This window comes from Mycetomoellerius zeteki, unplaced genomic scaffold, assembly GCF_001594055.1.
Source record: "Mycetomoellerius zeteki isolate Tzet28-1 unplaced genomic scaffold, Tzet1.0 scaffold111, whole genome shotgun sequence".
Lineage (NCBI taxonomy): Eukaryota > Metazoa > Arthropoda > Insecta > Hymenoptera > Formicidae > Mycetomoellerius > Mycetomoellerius zeteki.
Window position 1 is genome coordinate 270,354 of NW_017256029.1, and position 17,405 is coordinate 287,758.

A 17,405-nucleotide genomic window follows, 5' to 3' on the forward strand; every position below is an offset into this window, starting at 1 on the left:
CATTAACATCTTGCTAATATGATGCTTGATTGTGCATCAAAATTATTAAGAATTGCTTGTCAATTTAATTTAATTCGTGATATTATTCCAGTAGTTTAATTGCGTTTATAAGTCCAGGAAACCAATTCGGCGCGCAGTTTGAAGGACTACAAATATGGTATATATGCAAGTACATATATAGTATATATATAATTCACATTGAATTATTTAAGCATTAAAGATCTAGCTTCGACCGGTATAAGCATTTTAATTCTAGTATTGATTGTGTTTTCACATGAAACGATCTAAAATAAAATTCTTATTGTTTATTATTTTATTATCACTTATTTTTATTTATTAATTATTTGTCTTGCTGTTTTATGACAAAACTAACATATCCTATGAAGAATATTTTAAGCCTATTACATCTTATAAATTTAATAAAAAAGTGTGTGGACCAAAATCACTACCAAATGATTCGAATTTTTTTAGAATTACTCTTAAACATATATTATATACTCATTATTAGATATAATTATATAATAACCTTTCATGCAAAATTTAACGGGATTCTGAATAGCTTTTTTTATTTAGGTCTTTCCTGCAGATAATATGAGGAAATGGCTACTCAACAGAATTCCATCTTCATTTACAACCTTTCCATGTACAACATAAGATTTTCTGTTTCAAAATCCTCGCGTATACTGTATCTATAAATTAAAATTTAATAAAATAATTTATTGGCTAGTATTACATTTTATGTGTTAATCATAATATTTTAGTTATGTTATCCAAACATAGCATTGTGAGACAGGAAATTGCTTAGGATTCCCGTTGTGTGGGAAGACTACACATCAGAGTGGAAGTTAAGCCGAATAACCATTTCTAATATTATTTACAGAGATGTCCTGAAAATTAAAGAAATTATTCAAATTAAATTTTGCATTAGAAAATTATTATATATTATACAATTATATCTAATTATATAATACATATATAATTTATATACATTTATATTATTTATATAATATATAATTATGTAATATAAATTTTACTGTATATTATGTATGTTATTTTATCATGTTATCTTATAATAATTTTTAACGCATGGAAAATGTTAAGAAATTTATTAGACAAAATTGTCTATTAGGCTTACTTTCTTATTTTACCTAATTAATCTTGCCAATCCTAAGTACTTTTCGTTAAAGATATATTTCTTGATTTCATCTTGAATACTTTGATTCCGTATCACTTCGACAACTATCATAACCGCTCGTTACATACATCTACAGTGGACCGCACTCTCTGAAAATTTTTATATATTCTGAAAACTATCGAAGAAAAATATTGTAACCTCTGTATCCGCGACAGTATATATGCTACACATATAGTATGTTATATTAACATAAATGATATATATTTCAATATATTTAATATCAATGTATTTTTTATTTTTCTTTCCATGTACATGCATACACAATTTAATAGAATAATAAATATAAAAAAATAGTTATTTAAAATTTTAAAGTTTACCCCTACTGAGTATAATCGAACAAAATCGTTTATCTAGTGAAGATAATTATAAAAATTACGTATACAAAATAATATTAAAATTATACAAAGTTTCATAAAAACCGAATTTAAATTACTTCCCTTATAAGTGTGTCTTTACTTGAAATTCTTTTAGATCTATTTACTCTATGGAATTTACGATATGCATCTTATCGTATATTTTGTGCCTCTATTATAGAAATACTCATCAGAAACACCCTTCGATGGATAATGCACTCATGCTGACATTCGTAAACTAGCTTGTACAACGGCTCAAATAAAATTGACACGGTTTCCTGACAAAATGACGTTTTATTTGTTTTGTTCGATCTACTTATTATCAAGTAATAATTGTTTAGTTTAGACACAACCCTAATGAAATCATTCTACATATATGTACTGCGTGTTGCATCAACATATTGGACAGTATGTTAAATTATTTTGTAAATGTAATACCTTTTCTAGCAGGTATTACATTTATAAAATTAATCGATTGATTATGTTTGTAAAATTGATCGATTGATCACATTTTATAAATGTAATGCCTTCTCTAGTAGGCATAACATTTATAAAATAGCAGACATACTGATCAATGTTGATGCAACGGTACATAGGAAAAATAAAATACAAAAAACTATTGGATTTTTCTAATGTTTCTAAATATTTTAGATACCTTTTTTAATCCACAAATTTTAAAATTTATTAAAACTTTTAAATTTTTAAATCATTAAATTAAGCGAAATTTTGACTCATACATAAATACTTGGACTGCTTAAATTTCGTTGTTACTGATATTTTTTATCTAATTTTTTTCTAGATTTTTTATTTACATTTCAAATATAAAATTACGAAGCTCGAGCTATTCTTGCACGTTTTTTAATCTTTTTGCGTATAATAATTATTGACCCAATTTTTATCTGCAAGAAATGTCCTGTGTTTTAATTGACTTCAATCCAGAGAGATCATTAGAGTTATTTTAAGTTTTAGGATTAATTCAATATTTTAATAAATTTTCACGAGTTATATATAAAGAAAAGACTTATACTTTCCTTTAAATTGCATGTAACAAATTTCTATATATATATTATTTCTTTTTACCCTTTCAGTTTTTTATAAACACAATATACACATTTTGTGAACAATGAAGCAAACAACTGTTCACACTTCTCAAATCACAATAATTCTCCTAAACTTGAAAGTCCTTCACAAAATTATTCACACTGGACACACCAATGATATCAATCGATTGTTGTCCTAGGAACTTTTTAAATAACAAGAATTAACATATCTTTCGAAAATGACGATGTAACAATACTAACAATAATTTCCGGGATAGAATAGAATTCACGAGAAACGGCTGACATCCAACTAGACTGGCATGCCACTATGACGTTTCGGGCAACGTCAGTCCTCCTTCGCATGCTTTCAGTTATTGATCGCACCTACATTGTGTCAAGTTGCTCTCCTCCATATCTCTCTCTCTCTTTCTCTCTCTCCCCTCCCCACTCTCTTTGTTCTGCTATACTCTGCGCCCATAGCACTCCAAATCGTGATTTATCCTACCATATTGTAAAGTGCGATTCAATGTTAAGTTTTTAATTTCGATACAACTCGTAAGAAAGTATATAAAAAATTGAATGTTCAGAAATTAACTCAAAACCCTTAAAATCTATTTTTATGAGCATACATTTTTGCACCCATGATGCACATGCGCATACTCGCGCATGCTCATATGATACAGAATGTACATTATATATATAACAAAATATAATTCGTGCAATAAATTTAACAATATATAATAAATATTATAGTAAAATTTTATAAAACAAATAAAACAAAAATTTTGTAAATAATAAACACTTAAGCGCGCAATTGTCTATTACATGTATTATCCAAAGAACAGAGGATCAAACAGAAGAAAAATATAAAAATATAACAGATATATAAAAGACAAAGATATATCGTAAAATAATCGATTCACAAGTACTGATTTAGTTAACAATATCTTAAGCGTGCAAAAATTTTTAATCGGTAGATACTTCTGAGATAACATATATCACGCCAATGTAACTAATTTCAGAAGAATTCCCCAATAAAGATGTTATATTTACAAAAAAAATTCAATATATTAAAGCGCAACTGATATTTGACTAAAGAAAGAGAGACAGAGAGATATACATGAAATTATTTAATATCTTTGAAACGATTTAATGTAAACTGTCTGAAGACTAATTAAATTTTGATAAGGAGATATATGATTGATATTTTAATAGTTACATTATGTAACTTATAAAACATACCTGATCTTATAATGAACACATACATTGTAATGAAAATAACATAATGGGTGCATCTAATTGTAAGTCCAATTTTAAGAACTCCATGTTGCTTCTTCGTGCAAACTACTAGAGTCTGTAGACTACTATTTTGTAAGTACAGATTGCACAGCTTTTATATGAAGCAAATGTTGTCACGATGTGACAGTTCTAGAGCGCCATATTGATCTAAGAAATGGTAAAGATCTTAGTTTCAAATTTGTTTACGTTCTCGGCATAACTCCACCTCACAAACACGTATTAATGTGTATACTTTAATCCTGGAAAAGGATTTTCGAATCAATAAAAGAGAAAAAAGTAATTGTTATAAAAATTATATGGTTTAGTCAATAATACAGACGACTTTAGAATCCCCAATGGGCAGTTACTTTCAATGGCAAAAAAATTCTCATTCCAAAATTATTTTATATGTAGCTTACTAAAAACGATAAATCTAAGCACATCCTAGGAGATTTATCACGCGGTCATCCAATCGGTTGTGAGCGATCTTTGACCATTGCTGAATGTTGAAAGTCACTCATCTCTACACATTGATGAATTAATTTGATTAATTACTGCAATCTGTAGAAAGTAGCTCAAAAAGTGAGATAAAATATTATCGACTTATGAATGTTTGTATTAAATTGTTTTATTTAAAAAATACTTGTGCGCAATAATTTTCTGCGCTTAACTCTTAAATGCCCGTTTATAATTTTTAATTAGTTTACAATTACAAATGTTATTTAATCATGAAAGAAACATAAATTTCATAAACTAAATCACATTATGATCAATTTTTATGAACACTATACATAGGGTGTATTGCGAATTACGCATGAAGCGCATGATGTATCGTTTTATCCTTCTTTATTATTTGATGAACAACAAGGACAAATGATACATCATGCACTTCATGAGTAACTCGGAACGCACCCATAATGTATTAAAATAAGGTTATACAAAAAATGTATATATACTATTTATGACAAGATCCTTAAAACTACAAAAAGCAATATATTAGTATAAACTTACCATTTTAAAAAATGGTTAAAAAGGGTGCTAAGGATAAATGCTCCTCAAAAAAACTTGTACCAAATTAAAAAGTAAAATTCAAGTGTTTATACTATCTTTATACTATTGTACCAAACGGAAAAATAAAACCCAAATTGTCTTCGATCTTTATTATAATTCACATTATTAATTTAAATACGATGAAACCTAAGTGATATGCATCTGTGTGTATTGTCATTTGTATAAAAGATTTAATATCAACGACAACAACAATGATGACGACGCCGAGCGACGACGACATCGATGATGACGAAGCCGGGCATCGACGACAACGCCGAGCGACTCCGGGCGATTCCGGGCGACTTCGAGCGACTCCGGGCGATGCCGGACTATATACCGGTTGTTAATATCAAATCTTTTATACAAATGACAATATAAATAAATACATATTACTTAGTTTACCATATTTAAATTAATAATATCAATTAATAATGATAGTACCACTTGAGTTTTACTTTTTAATTTGGTACAATTTTTTTCGAGGAGCGCGCACTCTTATATAATTTTTTTTATTTTATAAGTCGCATTATAAATGTACAATTCCAACACAATATAAAAAAGTAGTTATTTTTATTGTTATAGCAGCGCTATCATCTACAAATATATAAGATATGTAAACTTACAAATTGATGTTTCTTCAATCTTAGAAGCATTTTGTCTTGAACCAGAAGATCTTAGAGGTTTTGGAGGCTTTTTTATGCTTTCCATTAATAACTCTCTCAGAGTACTTTCCTTTTGTAATGGTCGTAATCGTCTCTCCGAAGCCTGTATACAATAAAGTATTTTAAAATATATAATAAAGTATATAACTATTTTCTCTATATATGTTGGTTATTGCAAAGAATATTACTGAGGCCTCGGTGATCTGTGTTTGCCCGAAAAGCGAGAGATCCGAGTTCGATCCTTGGCCAATGTAATATTTTTCACAATAAAATTATTTACAGGTTTGAATCTTATCAGCAGCGATTTTATGCACACAATCATGTATCTTGCCTTTTTTAAACATGGTCGGCTTCGAATAAATTCAAGAATAATGGCATGCGCGTCCTTTCGTGACGACGTAGGTGGGGTTTTCCTGAGGCGATACCGTCTTGCCCTGATATCATCCATCAGACTTTCATAGGGTGTCAGCTTGTAGTCTGGGAGACTTCTTTCTTCACGTGAAGACATGCGAGAATCCAAATTAGCTTCTACTTTCTTCAATTTCACTCCTCGCCTTAGCTCGCTAATAACTTGAACCCAAAACCTAGCCTAACAAAACATATTAAAAAAAACACTGATATTATATCATTAAAAAATATTTATATTATATACTTATAAAATCTACAGTACATATGTAATGTATGTTTATTATGCAGAGCGGTCTGGTGGTACAGCAACTGAATGAGTCTAGATGAAATAAGATGAAAACGGAGAATAAAGTTTTTCATATGAGTGTTTTGAGAAAACTTTAAATATTCGCCGGGTACATGTCCCAGTAAACGAGAATGAATTAAAATGGATTGAAATGGATTCAGATTTTCAGAAATATAGATTCACGAATGTTAAAATGAATGCTTTTCAATCCTGAATGCATTTTTATTCATTTATAAGAATTGCATGGAGCATATCTCTATGCCTTTCAATCTAAAAATAATATCAGCTTTTTCTGTGCATTATGAATACTGTTCAATTCAAAATTTTGAATTGAACAGTATTCATAATGCACAGAAAAAGCTGATATTATTTTTAGATTGAAAGGCATAGAGATATGCTCCATGCAATTCTTATAAATGAATAAAAATGCATTCAGGATTGAAAAGCATTCATTTTAACATTCGTGAATCTATATTTCTGAAAATCTGAATCCATTTCAATCCATTTCAATCCATTTTCGTTTACTGAAGTGCACTTAAGTATGTCTTGACTTAAGGGAATGCTGAAGTGACGGCCGAACTTGATCGATATCAATAGTACAAACTTGTTTTAATTTCAAATTAAATATATCGATAATACTGATATCTTTAATTCATTCCTAACATTGTTGTTTTGTCTCACTCAAATGCATATATCTAATTCTTATCTAACATATTGTAGCGCTGTCTCTTGCAAGATCCGGCACCTATTGCTAGACACAATTACTGTTCTGTTTACCATACTGAGTTTTCGCTAAGTATACGTATATTTAATTGATCAGATTTTTTATGTAACCTTTTGATTGTAAAAAAGATTATACATAGTGAGTAACCATTATTTAGAAGGATTCTTATAATTTTGTCAAAATTTTTTTGTTGAAAAGTTGGATGTCAAAGAAGAAGGACTATGTCTATTAATTCTAATATAATATAATGCCTACCCACTAATTCTAAATAATGGCTACCTACTACACATAATCTTTTCTACAATCAACAAAAGGTTACATAAAAAATTCGATTAATTAAATGGTAATTCTAACAATAATCAGTATAATAAATCAAACTAACAAAGACTCCTTATAAATCAAAAGAAATTGGAAAGAATAAGGGCAATAGGAGTCAGGCGCAGAAGACGTCGCGCAAATAATACACCCATAAAGCGTAAAACTTCTTTATTCTACTAAACACGCTTACATGTTTCGGCTCACTTTTGAGACTTTTTCAGAGACAACACAAACTAACATATGTAAACTGTGAATAAAAGTTATCTTGTCATGGTGAGCTCCTCTACATCGAGAATTTAAATGCCAGAAATTAAACCCAAATAAGAATGAAAGAAAAAGAAAAGAAAAAAGAAAGGAAATATTGGAAACATCGAAATAGAGAATATGGAAAACACACACACACACACACACGCTCACCGTGATCACAAAGCACCATGTCGCGAACATTACTATTAATAATTCAAAAACCGATTCTTGATATGTTGGCCAGTCAGTATCAGACACAGTGAGTCACGTTTAGATTTAGCTAGTATTTTTCGAGATTATAAATGAGAAAATCTAACGTTAAAACGTTAATCAATTCCGATAAAATAAATGATATGATTTTTTATTACTTTCCAACCTTTATTTTATCGGAATTGATTAACGTTTTAACGTTAGATTTTCCCATTTGTAATCTCGAAAAATACTAGCTAAATCTAAAAGTGACTCACTGTGTCTGATACTGATTGGCCAGCATATCAAGAACCTTCTTATTTTTAATTTCTGGCATTTATATTTTCGATATAGGGGAGCTCACCATGACAAGATAACTTTTATTCACAGTTTATATATACTAATTAGTTTGTGTTGTCTCTGAAGAAGGCTCAAAAGTGAGCCGAAACATGTAAGCGCGTTTAATAGAATAAAGAAGTTTTACGCTTTATGGGTGTATTATTTGAGCGACGTCTTTTGCGCCTAACTCCTATTGCCCTTATTCTTTCCAATTTCTAACAATAACAATAGAGACAATAATAACTATAAAGAAGAAACCAAAAGAAGGAGGTTTTTCATAGTACCATTTTTTCCTAAAATATATCAGAGAAAATTAAACACTTTTTTAATAAGAAACTATTTACTATATATAAGCTGTGACGTGACGTTTTTCGTCTATCACTGTTTTGCGAATAGGTCGAGTGGATCCTGCGTCCTTCCGGTTTGTGAGGACGAACGCCAACTTTCATGCGCCGTTTTAATTTCTTTAATTTTGTAACTTTTTGCAAAAATTTTGACTAGCAATAACAGCCGCGAGGATCGACTGTGTTCTTTTGATCCAATATATACAAATTTATTTACAAAGTCTTGATGCTTCCCTCCCTTTACCATCATTTGAAGTGTTTGTATATAATTTTGATCAAGCTTTTCATATGAGATTGAACGGTCGATTCGTTAAGTTCAACGAGCGATTAGTCTAGGTGTTTTTGCCATGTTATTTCATTACTTAATTTTTATTAAAATAACAACAACATTCGAGGCTAATGAGAGTCAGCGCGGAAGGGAGTGCACAAATTATTAAAATATAAAAAATACTCTTTACTCCATTTGATGTGCAGGTGTCTTCTTTATTCTAAATTCTTGAATGTTTCAATTCTCTTTGGAGTCCTCATCAGCAATCTAACATATTCTTAATCTATACTGGTTTAACAATCAGCCAAGGTAGAGTCACTCACAGGTTGCCAAAACTGTAGTGGATTCTAATTCAAAAACCATTAATTTATGAAAATTCAACTGAATGAGCAAAGAGCAACTCACCTCGACAGACGTTAACCATGTATATTTATTATTTCTAATAATTAGACTTAGTATTAATAATCCTTCTTTTGTATAATTGACCATGTTTTTAAAAAGTAAACTAAATTTCAGTTTCATTGATATAAAATTTGATTTTTTCTAGTGCTTATAAACTAAATTATCATGCTGCATGCATTCATGCTCAATTTATATTAAATTCATTTCATTAATTTTAAACGAGATGTATACTAATTAAAGTTAAACTTAATAATGCAATTATAGTAAAACAAATAACTATAATTTTATTGATACGAACGTACTTGTATAGCTCTCCAAATTCTAACGTCCGTCTATAAAAATAAATGCTAATTAGCAATTTCGTTGGTAAAATTATACATAATTATTAGAAACAATATATTATTTACATATTGTTTCTATATCTATTTTTTTTTAAAACATGTGACAAGAAAGTTATTAAAAATTATTTAAAATAGAAGATTTAATATGCGTTTTTTTTTCTATCACATATACTTCAATAATTTGTAAATCAATAGCTTTTTCGTAAAAACATGAAACACCATTGTACAATTTATGTTTTTTATTCATCATCAGAAGAACTTACCCAATCATTGAAATCCACTGTATTAATGTTCTGCAATGAAGTTGAGCTACGATCTACATTATTTGGATCAAACAAATCTTGTGATTGTTTGTTGACGACTACTCTCTCCAGAAACTGAGAGAGATTAAGGGCCTCTTCCACAAACGCTTGTATCATATTTCGATAATAATTATCAGCATTTTCGTGTAAACTTTGAGCATGCCTTGCACATGTCTGAAATATAAGCAGAATCTTTGCAGTGTCCTTTAATAAGTATAATTTTACAGAATCTGTCACAAATAAGAAATTAAAAGAAAAAAATTATATTTATTATGTTTTTTATCAAATTAATTTAATTACTCAAAATTTTAATCAACTTCGAATTTATTTTGCTCTCCTTGATTATTAATTGTTTTACCAGACTGTAAATCGTATCAACTTAAGCAACACATTAAAAATTAAAATTTAACAAATATAAATTTACTTGGAGAATAATCTTCAAGGTACATGAGGGACTATCTGTGTATGATTCGGTAGGTTTCGGCATCATATAATCCTCTACATCAGTGTCACCAGAATCTCGCTCAATGCCTTCATCATCAGTTTCTTGTAGACGTTCTTCCACATCACCTTCATAAACTAATGATATAATCAAATAACATATATCTCAGTTCTTAAAATATAATTTAATTTTAATTATTTATTAATTTAAATTTTCATTAAAAAAAAACGTGATTAGATACATTAGGTACTAAAGAAAGTAGAGCATAAAAAATTTGTTTACCTCGATTACAGTTTGTCATCGATGTAATAAGAGCTTCTAGGTCTGGTAATAATGCTATTTCCTCTCCTGCATTAGAACCAAAGTCCAAGGCTTTAAAAATTGCCATGCCTAATGAAAATACCACCTGCACGAGAAATTGTAATTTATATTTAAAGAGCAACTACATATACATATGTATAATTTATTGCAAAATAGGATTGAATATTTCATTATAAAAAAAAACACAAAAATATATTTAATGGCTTAAATGATTAAAATCAAATAATAAAACAATAAAGGAGCTAAAAACCAAAAAACAATTTAATATAAAAAAATTTAATATAATCTAAACAAATGTTTCAACCATGAGGTCATTATCAATAGGCACGACAAAGCAGCTAGCCTGCTCGCCGAGGAAATGAATATGATTGATTGTTACTTATAAATCCAACCAATCACATTAAATCGCTCAACAAATAGGCTAGCAGTTGTGTCCGGCTTGAACGCGCCCAATGTTAACAAAACCAGTAATAATTCAAATTGAGGCATAAATGAAGTCACGTAATATTACAAATTATAAAAAATAAACAAATCAAGACTGTTCTTCACATTGTAAAAATTTTTTCACAGAATCAAAAAGCTCTTATAGATCTGATCTTTATAGTAATATTTTTACAATCAACGCTTTCAATATCAACGTATTAAAACAAAACATACATAAAGCAAACATAATGCATAGGTGATGGTCTTGCTGTTAAAACGTGATTGTGGATAAAATCAAATCATATGGTTGGTGTAACACGATTATTAATAATACAATAAATATGTACCATTTCTCAAAAAATTAAAGAAATGGAAAAGATAATTCAGAAAATCAATATGTCATAAAAATAAAATGGCGAAGAAAAATTTTTGTGAAGAACAGTCTTGATTTGTCTACTTTTTACAATTTATAACATTACACGACTTCATTTATGCCTCAATTTGAATTATTATCGGTTTTGTTAACATTGATAATAACCTCATGCTAAGTCGAAACATTTATTTAAATTTATCAAATTTGTTGGCGCACGTAGCTTCTTATTGTTTTAAGTATTTGAATTTCATTATAAGTTATACATTTACCTTCTCTTCCGAAACAAGAAGTGGTTTAGAGCCTGTAATAAAAGTTATCTTGTTTATTATCTTTAATATTACAATAATAGTTTATAATTTATAAACTAACACAACTTTACATGATTACTTCTGAATTCTAGAATAAAACGGTCACCTGCTAAGTTTTCAAGCCAAATATCTCCATCTTTGTGAAGTATAATTTGCGAAAGTTCTGATATCTCATAGAACTTATTTTCCGTTAAGCGTAATAAACCATTAGCTATCTGATAACATAATGCCCATGCTCGTTCTTGATTTAGAGGACTATCGAATATTAATAAAATATCCTGGAGATTTAAACAACCACACGAATCTAATTTACACTTAGGTCGCGCCGAAGCATCTTCTTTTCTGTTTACTGCTCTTTGTGGCTCTTCAAGAACTGTAGCTTTTTCCTCATTATATTCTGAGCTATTCTTAGAATTGGACATTGTGCAATTGTTTGTTCTTTAAAGATAATCACTATGTCAATTTTGTATGCATCTGCTTACTATTCTTAGAAATTATTTTATACATAATCTTTGGTATTGTACAGAATGTCTTGTGTGATACATCATAAATGTCTATGAAATTGTTTATGTTAATTAACATATATTACATCAGTATATTCATAACATTGTATCAAATGTTCACAGTTTATATTAGAAGAATTATGCTTTTCCATCCATAAAGAATGATATTTTTACTTTTCTTGCAGAGTATATTAAAATTATTATTCTAAATTAACAGAAGATACAGTAAAAATTGTATATTATCAATTGTAATTCCCAATTACCTGAAATATAATAATAGTACATAGAGACTTTATGTACACATCTTTATACAAGATGTTAAAAAAAAACCATTCATTTATATGATACATAGTACATAACATACTGGGTAAAAAAGTCTTAATAAATATACATATATAGATCAAAAGCTCAACTGTTTCTGAGATATGAACAATTTTGTATATTAGTATCATAACTAATTAATTGTCTTCTACGTGTCACATACGACATGAAAAGAGAGAAATTGAAGTAAAGATAAATATACAGTATAATGCCACCACCTCTGATTTTCCTGTAATTTGTGTGTTTCCATGCATAGAATACATTCTGAGGAGGAAAATCGTTAATCAAGACAAAATTTTTTGATGTCGATAAGTTGGAAAATAATAATTTAATGATATTTTACAACTCTGCATACTTATTAATGTTATCATTTATGAGTTAAATATGATTAAAATATAACCTTTTTAACCTAATGTTGTCATTAATGTTGTTATTTATGTATTAATGATATCAGTTCCATTATAAATTAAGTATAAAATAGGAAATTTAGTCAAACAACTTAACAATAATAAGAAAACAATTTATATAATTATAAGTTGTATAATTATAACTAATTTAAAGTAACTCGACTTATATTTTACATAATTATATAAGAAAATTCGTGTTTTTAATTAATTAAAGCAAAGGATATGCAGATATACGTACATTTTGAACTATCTTCTGCTATAATTTAAATTATGTAGTTTAGGATTCAAAATATATAGCTGCATATTCTCTGCTTTAATTAACTAAAACACGAATTTTCTTATATAATTAGGGGAAGAATAAAGGTAACCCCAGACGGCGAGGATCTCTGGAGAGACACTCGAATTTCTCAGCGACGCGTAGACACGTTTCAACATGACGCCTTGTTTTTGCTTTTGGCTCAATTGCTGAGAAATTCGAACGTCCGGAGATACGCGCCATCTGAGGCTACTCGAATTCCTCTCCTCCCTCTCCCAGTTGTAATTTTCTAATATTCAGTTATGATTAATTTATAACTGAACTAATATTATTAATTCATAAATGACAACATTAATGACAACATTATGTCAAAAAGGAATATATTCCTTCTCGGAATATATTCTATGCATGAAAATACACAAATTTATAAAATTACAGAAAAATTGGAAGTGGGGAAGAGTTATACTGCATATTTACCGAGATAAGTAGTACTGATAGCTTATTTGATTGAGAGAATTACAGCTCCAATAAGGTGATCTCCCACAATGCCTATCCAATCATAATCCCTGATCAATTTACTGATTCGATGAAATTTTTTATAATAACTCTGGTAAAAAAAAGTTAATAGAGAACGATTGAGAATGATAGGATTTCTATCAATTTGTATCGTTTTCTATAAGTTTATATCATTTTCTATCGTTGACCTCGCGAGCATTACGGTTGATCACATGTGCATCCTATCGTATTTTATCGAATTCTATAAGATTCTATAAGATCTGATTCAAATTAGTGAATTCACGAACCAGATTCCACATTCAAAACGATATGATTTTTCTATCGTTCTCTAACAACTTTTTTTACCAGGGAAGGTATGTACATATGGAATTGAATGAAAATCTTCAGAACATAGTTTGTAAATACATAGGTAAATCTTCACATCTCGCATATAGAAGTTAATAAGTTAGATGATACTTACAAAACTGTTTGCATCTCAGAAACGGTTCAAGCTTTCAATCAATGTTCACTAAGACTGTTAACTCAGAATCAATATAGTGTGTACTATCTATCATATAAATGCTTGATTTTATTAATATATATATAATGAATAAATGAATGATTCTTTTAACATTTTGTATAATGCGTTAATACAGAAGACTATCCCTAATCAAATTATAATATGATTTATAACCACGGAATGGAAATAACGCGTTACATGTTACGTCATTACCATTACAAGTTATTTTTGTAACGAACTAGTAACGAACTAGTAACGGTGTTACCTCTTTTCTAGTAACTATAATAGTAACATAGTTATATTTTTTGTGGTAACGGTACTTAAGAAATTTTACATGTTACTTTTATCGTTACTTATTATATTTTGAACACATTTATGACATAATTTTTTATATATTCAATCTTCAATCTTTGGCCAGTATTCATAATTCGTTCTTACTTCAAAACCATTTTAAATAATGTCTTAAGAGTCTAATATGACTCTGTTATTAGTTCATGACGTTTTAAGATTGCCATAAACCAATTAAGGTAAATTCCCAATGGCTGGACGTTTAAGTGCAGGTTGTCACAAATAATACAATTTATAATATCAGAAAAGTTTGTAATATAAATATCTCTGGTTCAGGCGTTATCCTATGAGGTATACAATAAACAGTTTTTATAATTTTTGACAAAAATAAGACATTATTAATATAATTTTTGACAAAAATAAGACATTATTAATATAAAGATTAATTTAAATTAGCTGTCTTTTGTTATTAAAGATCAATTTAAAAATAAATTTGATAACGATTTGTCACCATTTTGTCAAATCATAGATGCAACTTCTTCAATACCAAAATATTTTAATACAAAAATATTTTTTTAATACAGAAATATTTTTTAGGTCTACTTTTATACCAATTAATAATCAAATATAGGAATTTTCTAGTATCATCACTGCTTATTACTTTTAGTAATATTTGAACAAAAAATATTGTAAAATTTTTAGACTGATCTTTTTTTCAGCATTAAAAAGATAACAGAAAAATAACGAATCGTTACTTTATAAGTAACGATAATGGTAACGAGTTACTTTTTTTTGAGAATCAGTAACTAATCAGTAAGTAGTTACTTTTAAAAAGTAACTTTCCATTCCCTGCTTGAAACAGGATAATAACACATCTGATATTCCAATTTATTTCTTAAAATTAGTGAATGCAAATATATATTTTGTGTATTACACAAAAGTAAATGTGGTGAATATTTCACAGAATATTGCTAGAAAAACTTCAATAGAAAAACATAAATAGAAATTAAATAAGGGATCAAAAATTTCATAAAAAAATGCAATTTCTTATATTTTTACACATAGCCCATTTGTTCACTTTATCCAAATATTTGAAAACATTTAAAACTGACGTAGTCTTTACAGAATTACAAATAACAATTCAAAATAACAATAAATTAAATAGCGAAATGTCGAATTTTTGAAACATTGGATAATCAAAACAAAATCATAAATTTCTTTTGTAAAATATTGTTTTTTAAGAAGAGATTTTACTAAATATTAATGTTACAATTCTTTTTGTTTCATTTATATACATGTTAAATAGATAAATGTATTTTCTATAAACATGCTATTTTTTGTTCTAAGATATTTTCTAATTATGTATTGTTTTGTAACTTCTTAGAAACATATTTTAAAAATAATATCTTGTATGTGTATGTTTAATTTAAAAAGTGAAAAGAATATGCACATATACAATTAGTAAAATATATATTATATCTTCTGCTATTATAATAACTAATAAAATATTAATCTTAAAAATAAACAATAGAGTACTCTGTGATTTGTTGTGCTATAATATCATAATACATTATACGTAATTGTCCAATTGTTTGATATGATTCAAGAATATCAGAGTCTATTAAAGTAATATATATTCGTGATCACAGTAAGTATCCCAGCAAACGAGAATGGATTGAAATGGATTGAAATGGATTCAGATTTCCAAAAATATGGATTCATGAATGTTAAAATGAATACTTTTCAATCCTGAATGCATTTTTATTCATTTATAGGAATTGCATGGAGCATATCTCTATACCTTTCAATCTAAAAATAATATCAGCTTTTTCTGTGCATTGTGAATACTGTTCAATTCAAAATTTTGAATAGGAAATGCAGTTTTTCAATCCAATTGCATCTGCATCCAATTGAATCTAATTGAATCCAATTGAATCTAATTAAATCCAAAAAAGTATTCGCTACTTAAAATATGTATTCGGATAGAAAAAAATTTCAATCCATTTTAATCCATTCTCGTTTACTGGAATAGCAAGTGATTTGGTACATATATAGTCGTATCAAGTGCTCGATAAATTAGATAAATGTTACTTACGTGGAAAATGCTCAAGATTCCTGTCTTTCACACCGATTTTGATGAGATTAGGCTCATTCGATTGGTTTTTGTACGAAAGGAACTACCTTGGCAAAAAAAGTGTCGATCTGCTCCGTAGACCGAAATATTAAGCGTTAAGTTTGACGATTATTAAGGTTAGAAAATCTGTCAGCTGCGAAATACTTGAAAATAGTCCAACACAAGCATGTACTACAGACACTGTGCCACTGCGCGATACAGCGCGATAGTGCGGTGTGCAGTCACATTCATTGGACGCATTCAGCAGACTCAACAGTTGAGTGAGCGCTCGCTACTATTGATGTATTCTTCTAGATCTAAAATTCTGATTGGATGAGCTAAAAGAATACACCAATAACAGCAAGCGCTCACTCAACTATTGAGTCCGCTGAATGCGCCCATTGGCTGCGTTCAGCAGAACGTTTGTTTTGCAACTGTTGGAAGTTTCCTTCGCGCTAATTGGATCATACTTTTAGATCTAGAAGAATGGTCCTATCTCAGCAGACAATGGCTGCGTTCAGCAGACTCAACAGTTTTGCAACCGTTTTATGATTGTCTGCTGAGATAGGACCATTCTTCTAGATCTAAAAGTATGATCCAATTAGCGCGAAGGAAACTTCCAACAGTTGCAAAACAACCGTTCTGCTGAACGCAGCCATTGTCTGCTGAGATAGGACCATTCTTCTAGATCTAAAAGTATGATCCAATTAGCGCGAAGGAAACTTCCAACAGTTGCAAAACAACCGTTCTGCTGAACGCAGCCATTGGTCGCGTTCAGCAGACTCAACTGTTGCGGACCAGATTCACTCAATGGGTGCGTTCAGCAGAACGTTTGTTTTGCAACTGTTGTAAGTTTCCTTCGCGCTAATTGGATCATACTTTTAGATCTA

At 28.9% G+C, this 17,405-nt stretch overlaps 1 protein-coding gene across 2 annotated transcripts in view; it reads right to left on the reverse strand.

Moving 5' to 3' along the window:
* Positions 1-12,034, reverse strand: part of spir (spire type actin nucleation factor) — a 27,199-nt gene extending 15,165 nt beyond the window's left edge. The window contains exons 1-8 of one of the 2 annotated variants that reach the window (XM_018454286.1): positions 11,719-12,034; positions 11,574-11,605; positions 10,470-10,593; positions 10,170-10,324; positions 9,707-9,919; positions 9,405-9,434; positions 5,910-6,167; positions 5,540-5,681 (exon numbers count right to left, since the gene is read on the reverse strand). In XM_018454286.1, the coding sequence (XP_018309788.1) occupies positions 5,540-5,681; positions 5,910-6,167; positions 9,405-9,434; positions 9,707-9,919; positions 10,170-10,324; positions 10,470-10,593; positions 11,574-11,605; positions 11,719-12,034 (1,270 nt within the window). The remainder of the gene's footprint in view (positions 1-5,539; positions 5,682-5,909; positions 6,168-9,404; positions 9,435-9,706; positions 9,920-10,169; positions 10,325-10,469; positions 10,594-11,573; positions 11,606-11,718) is intronic. The other variant, XM_018454294.1, reaches the window with a different exon arrangement.
* Positions 12,035-17,405: the final 5,371 nt, after the last annotated feature.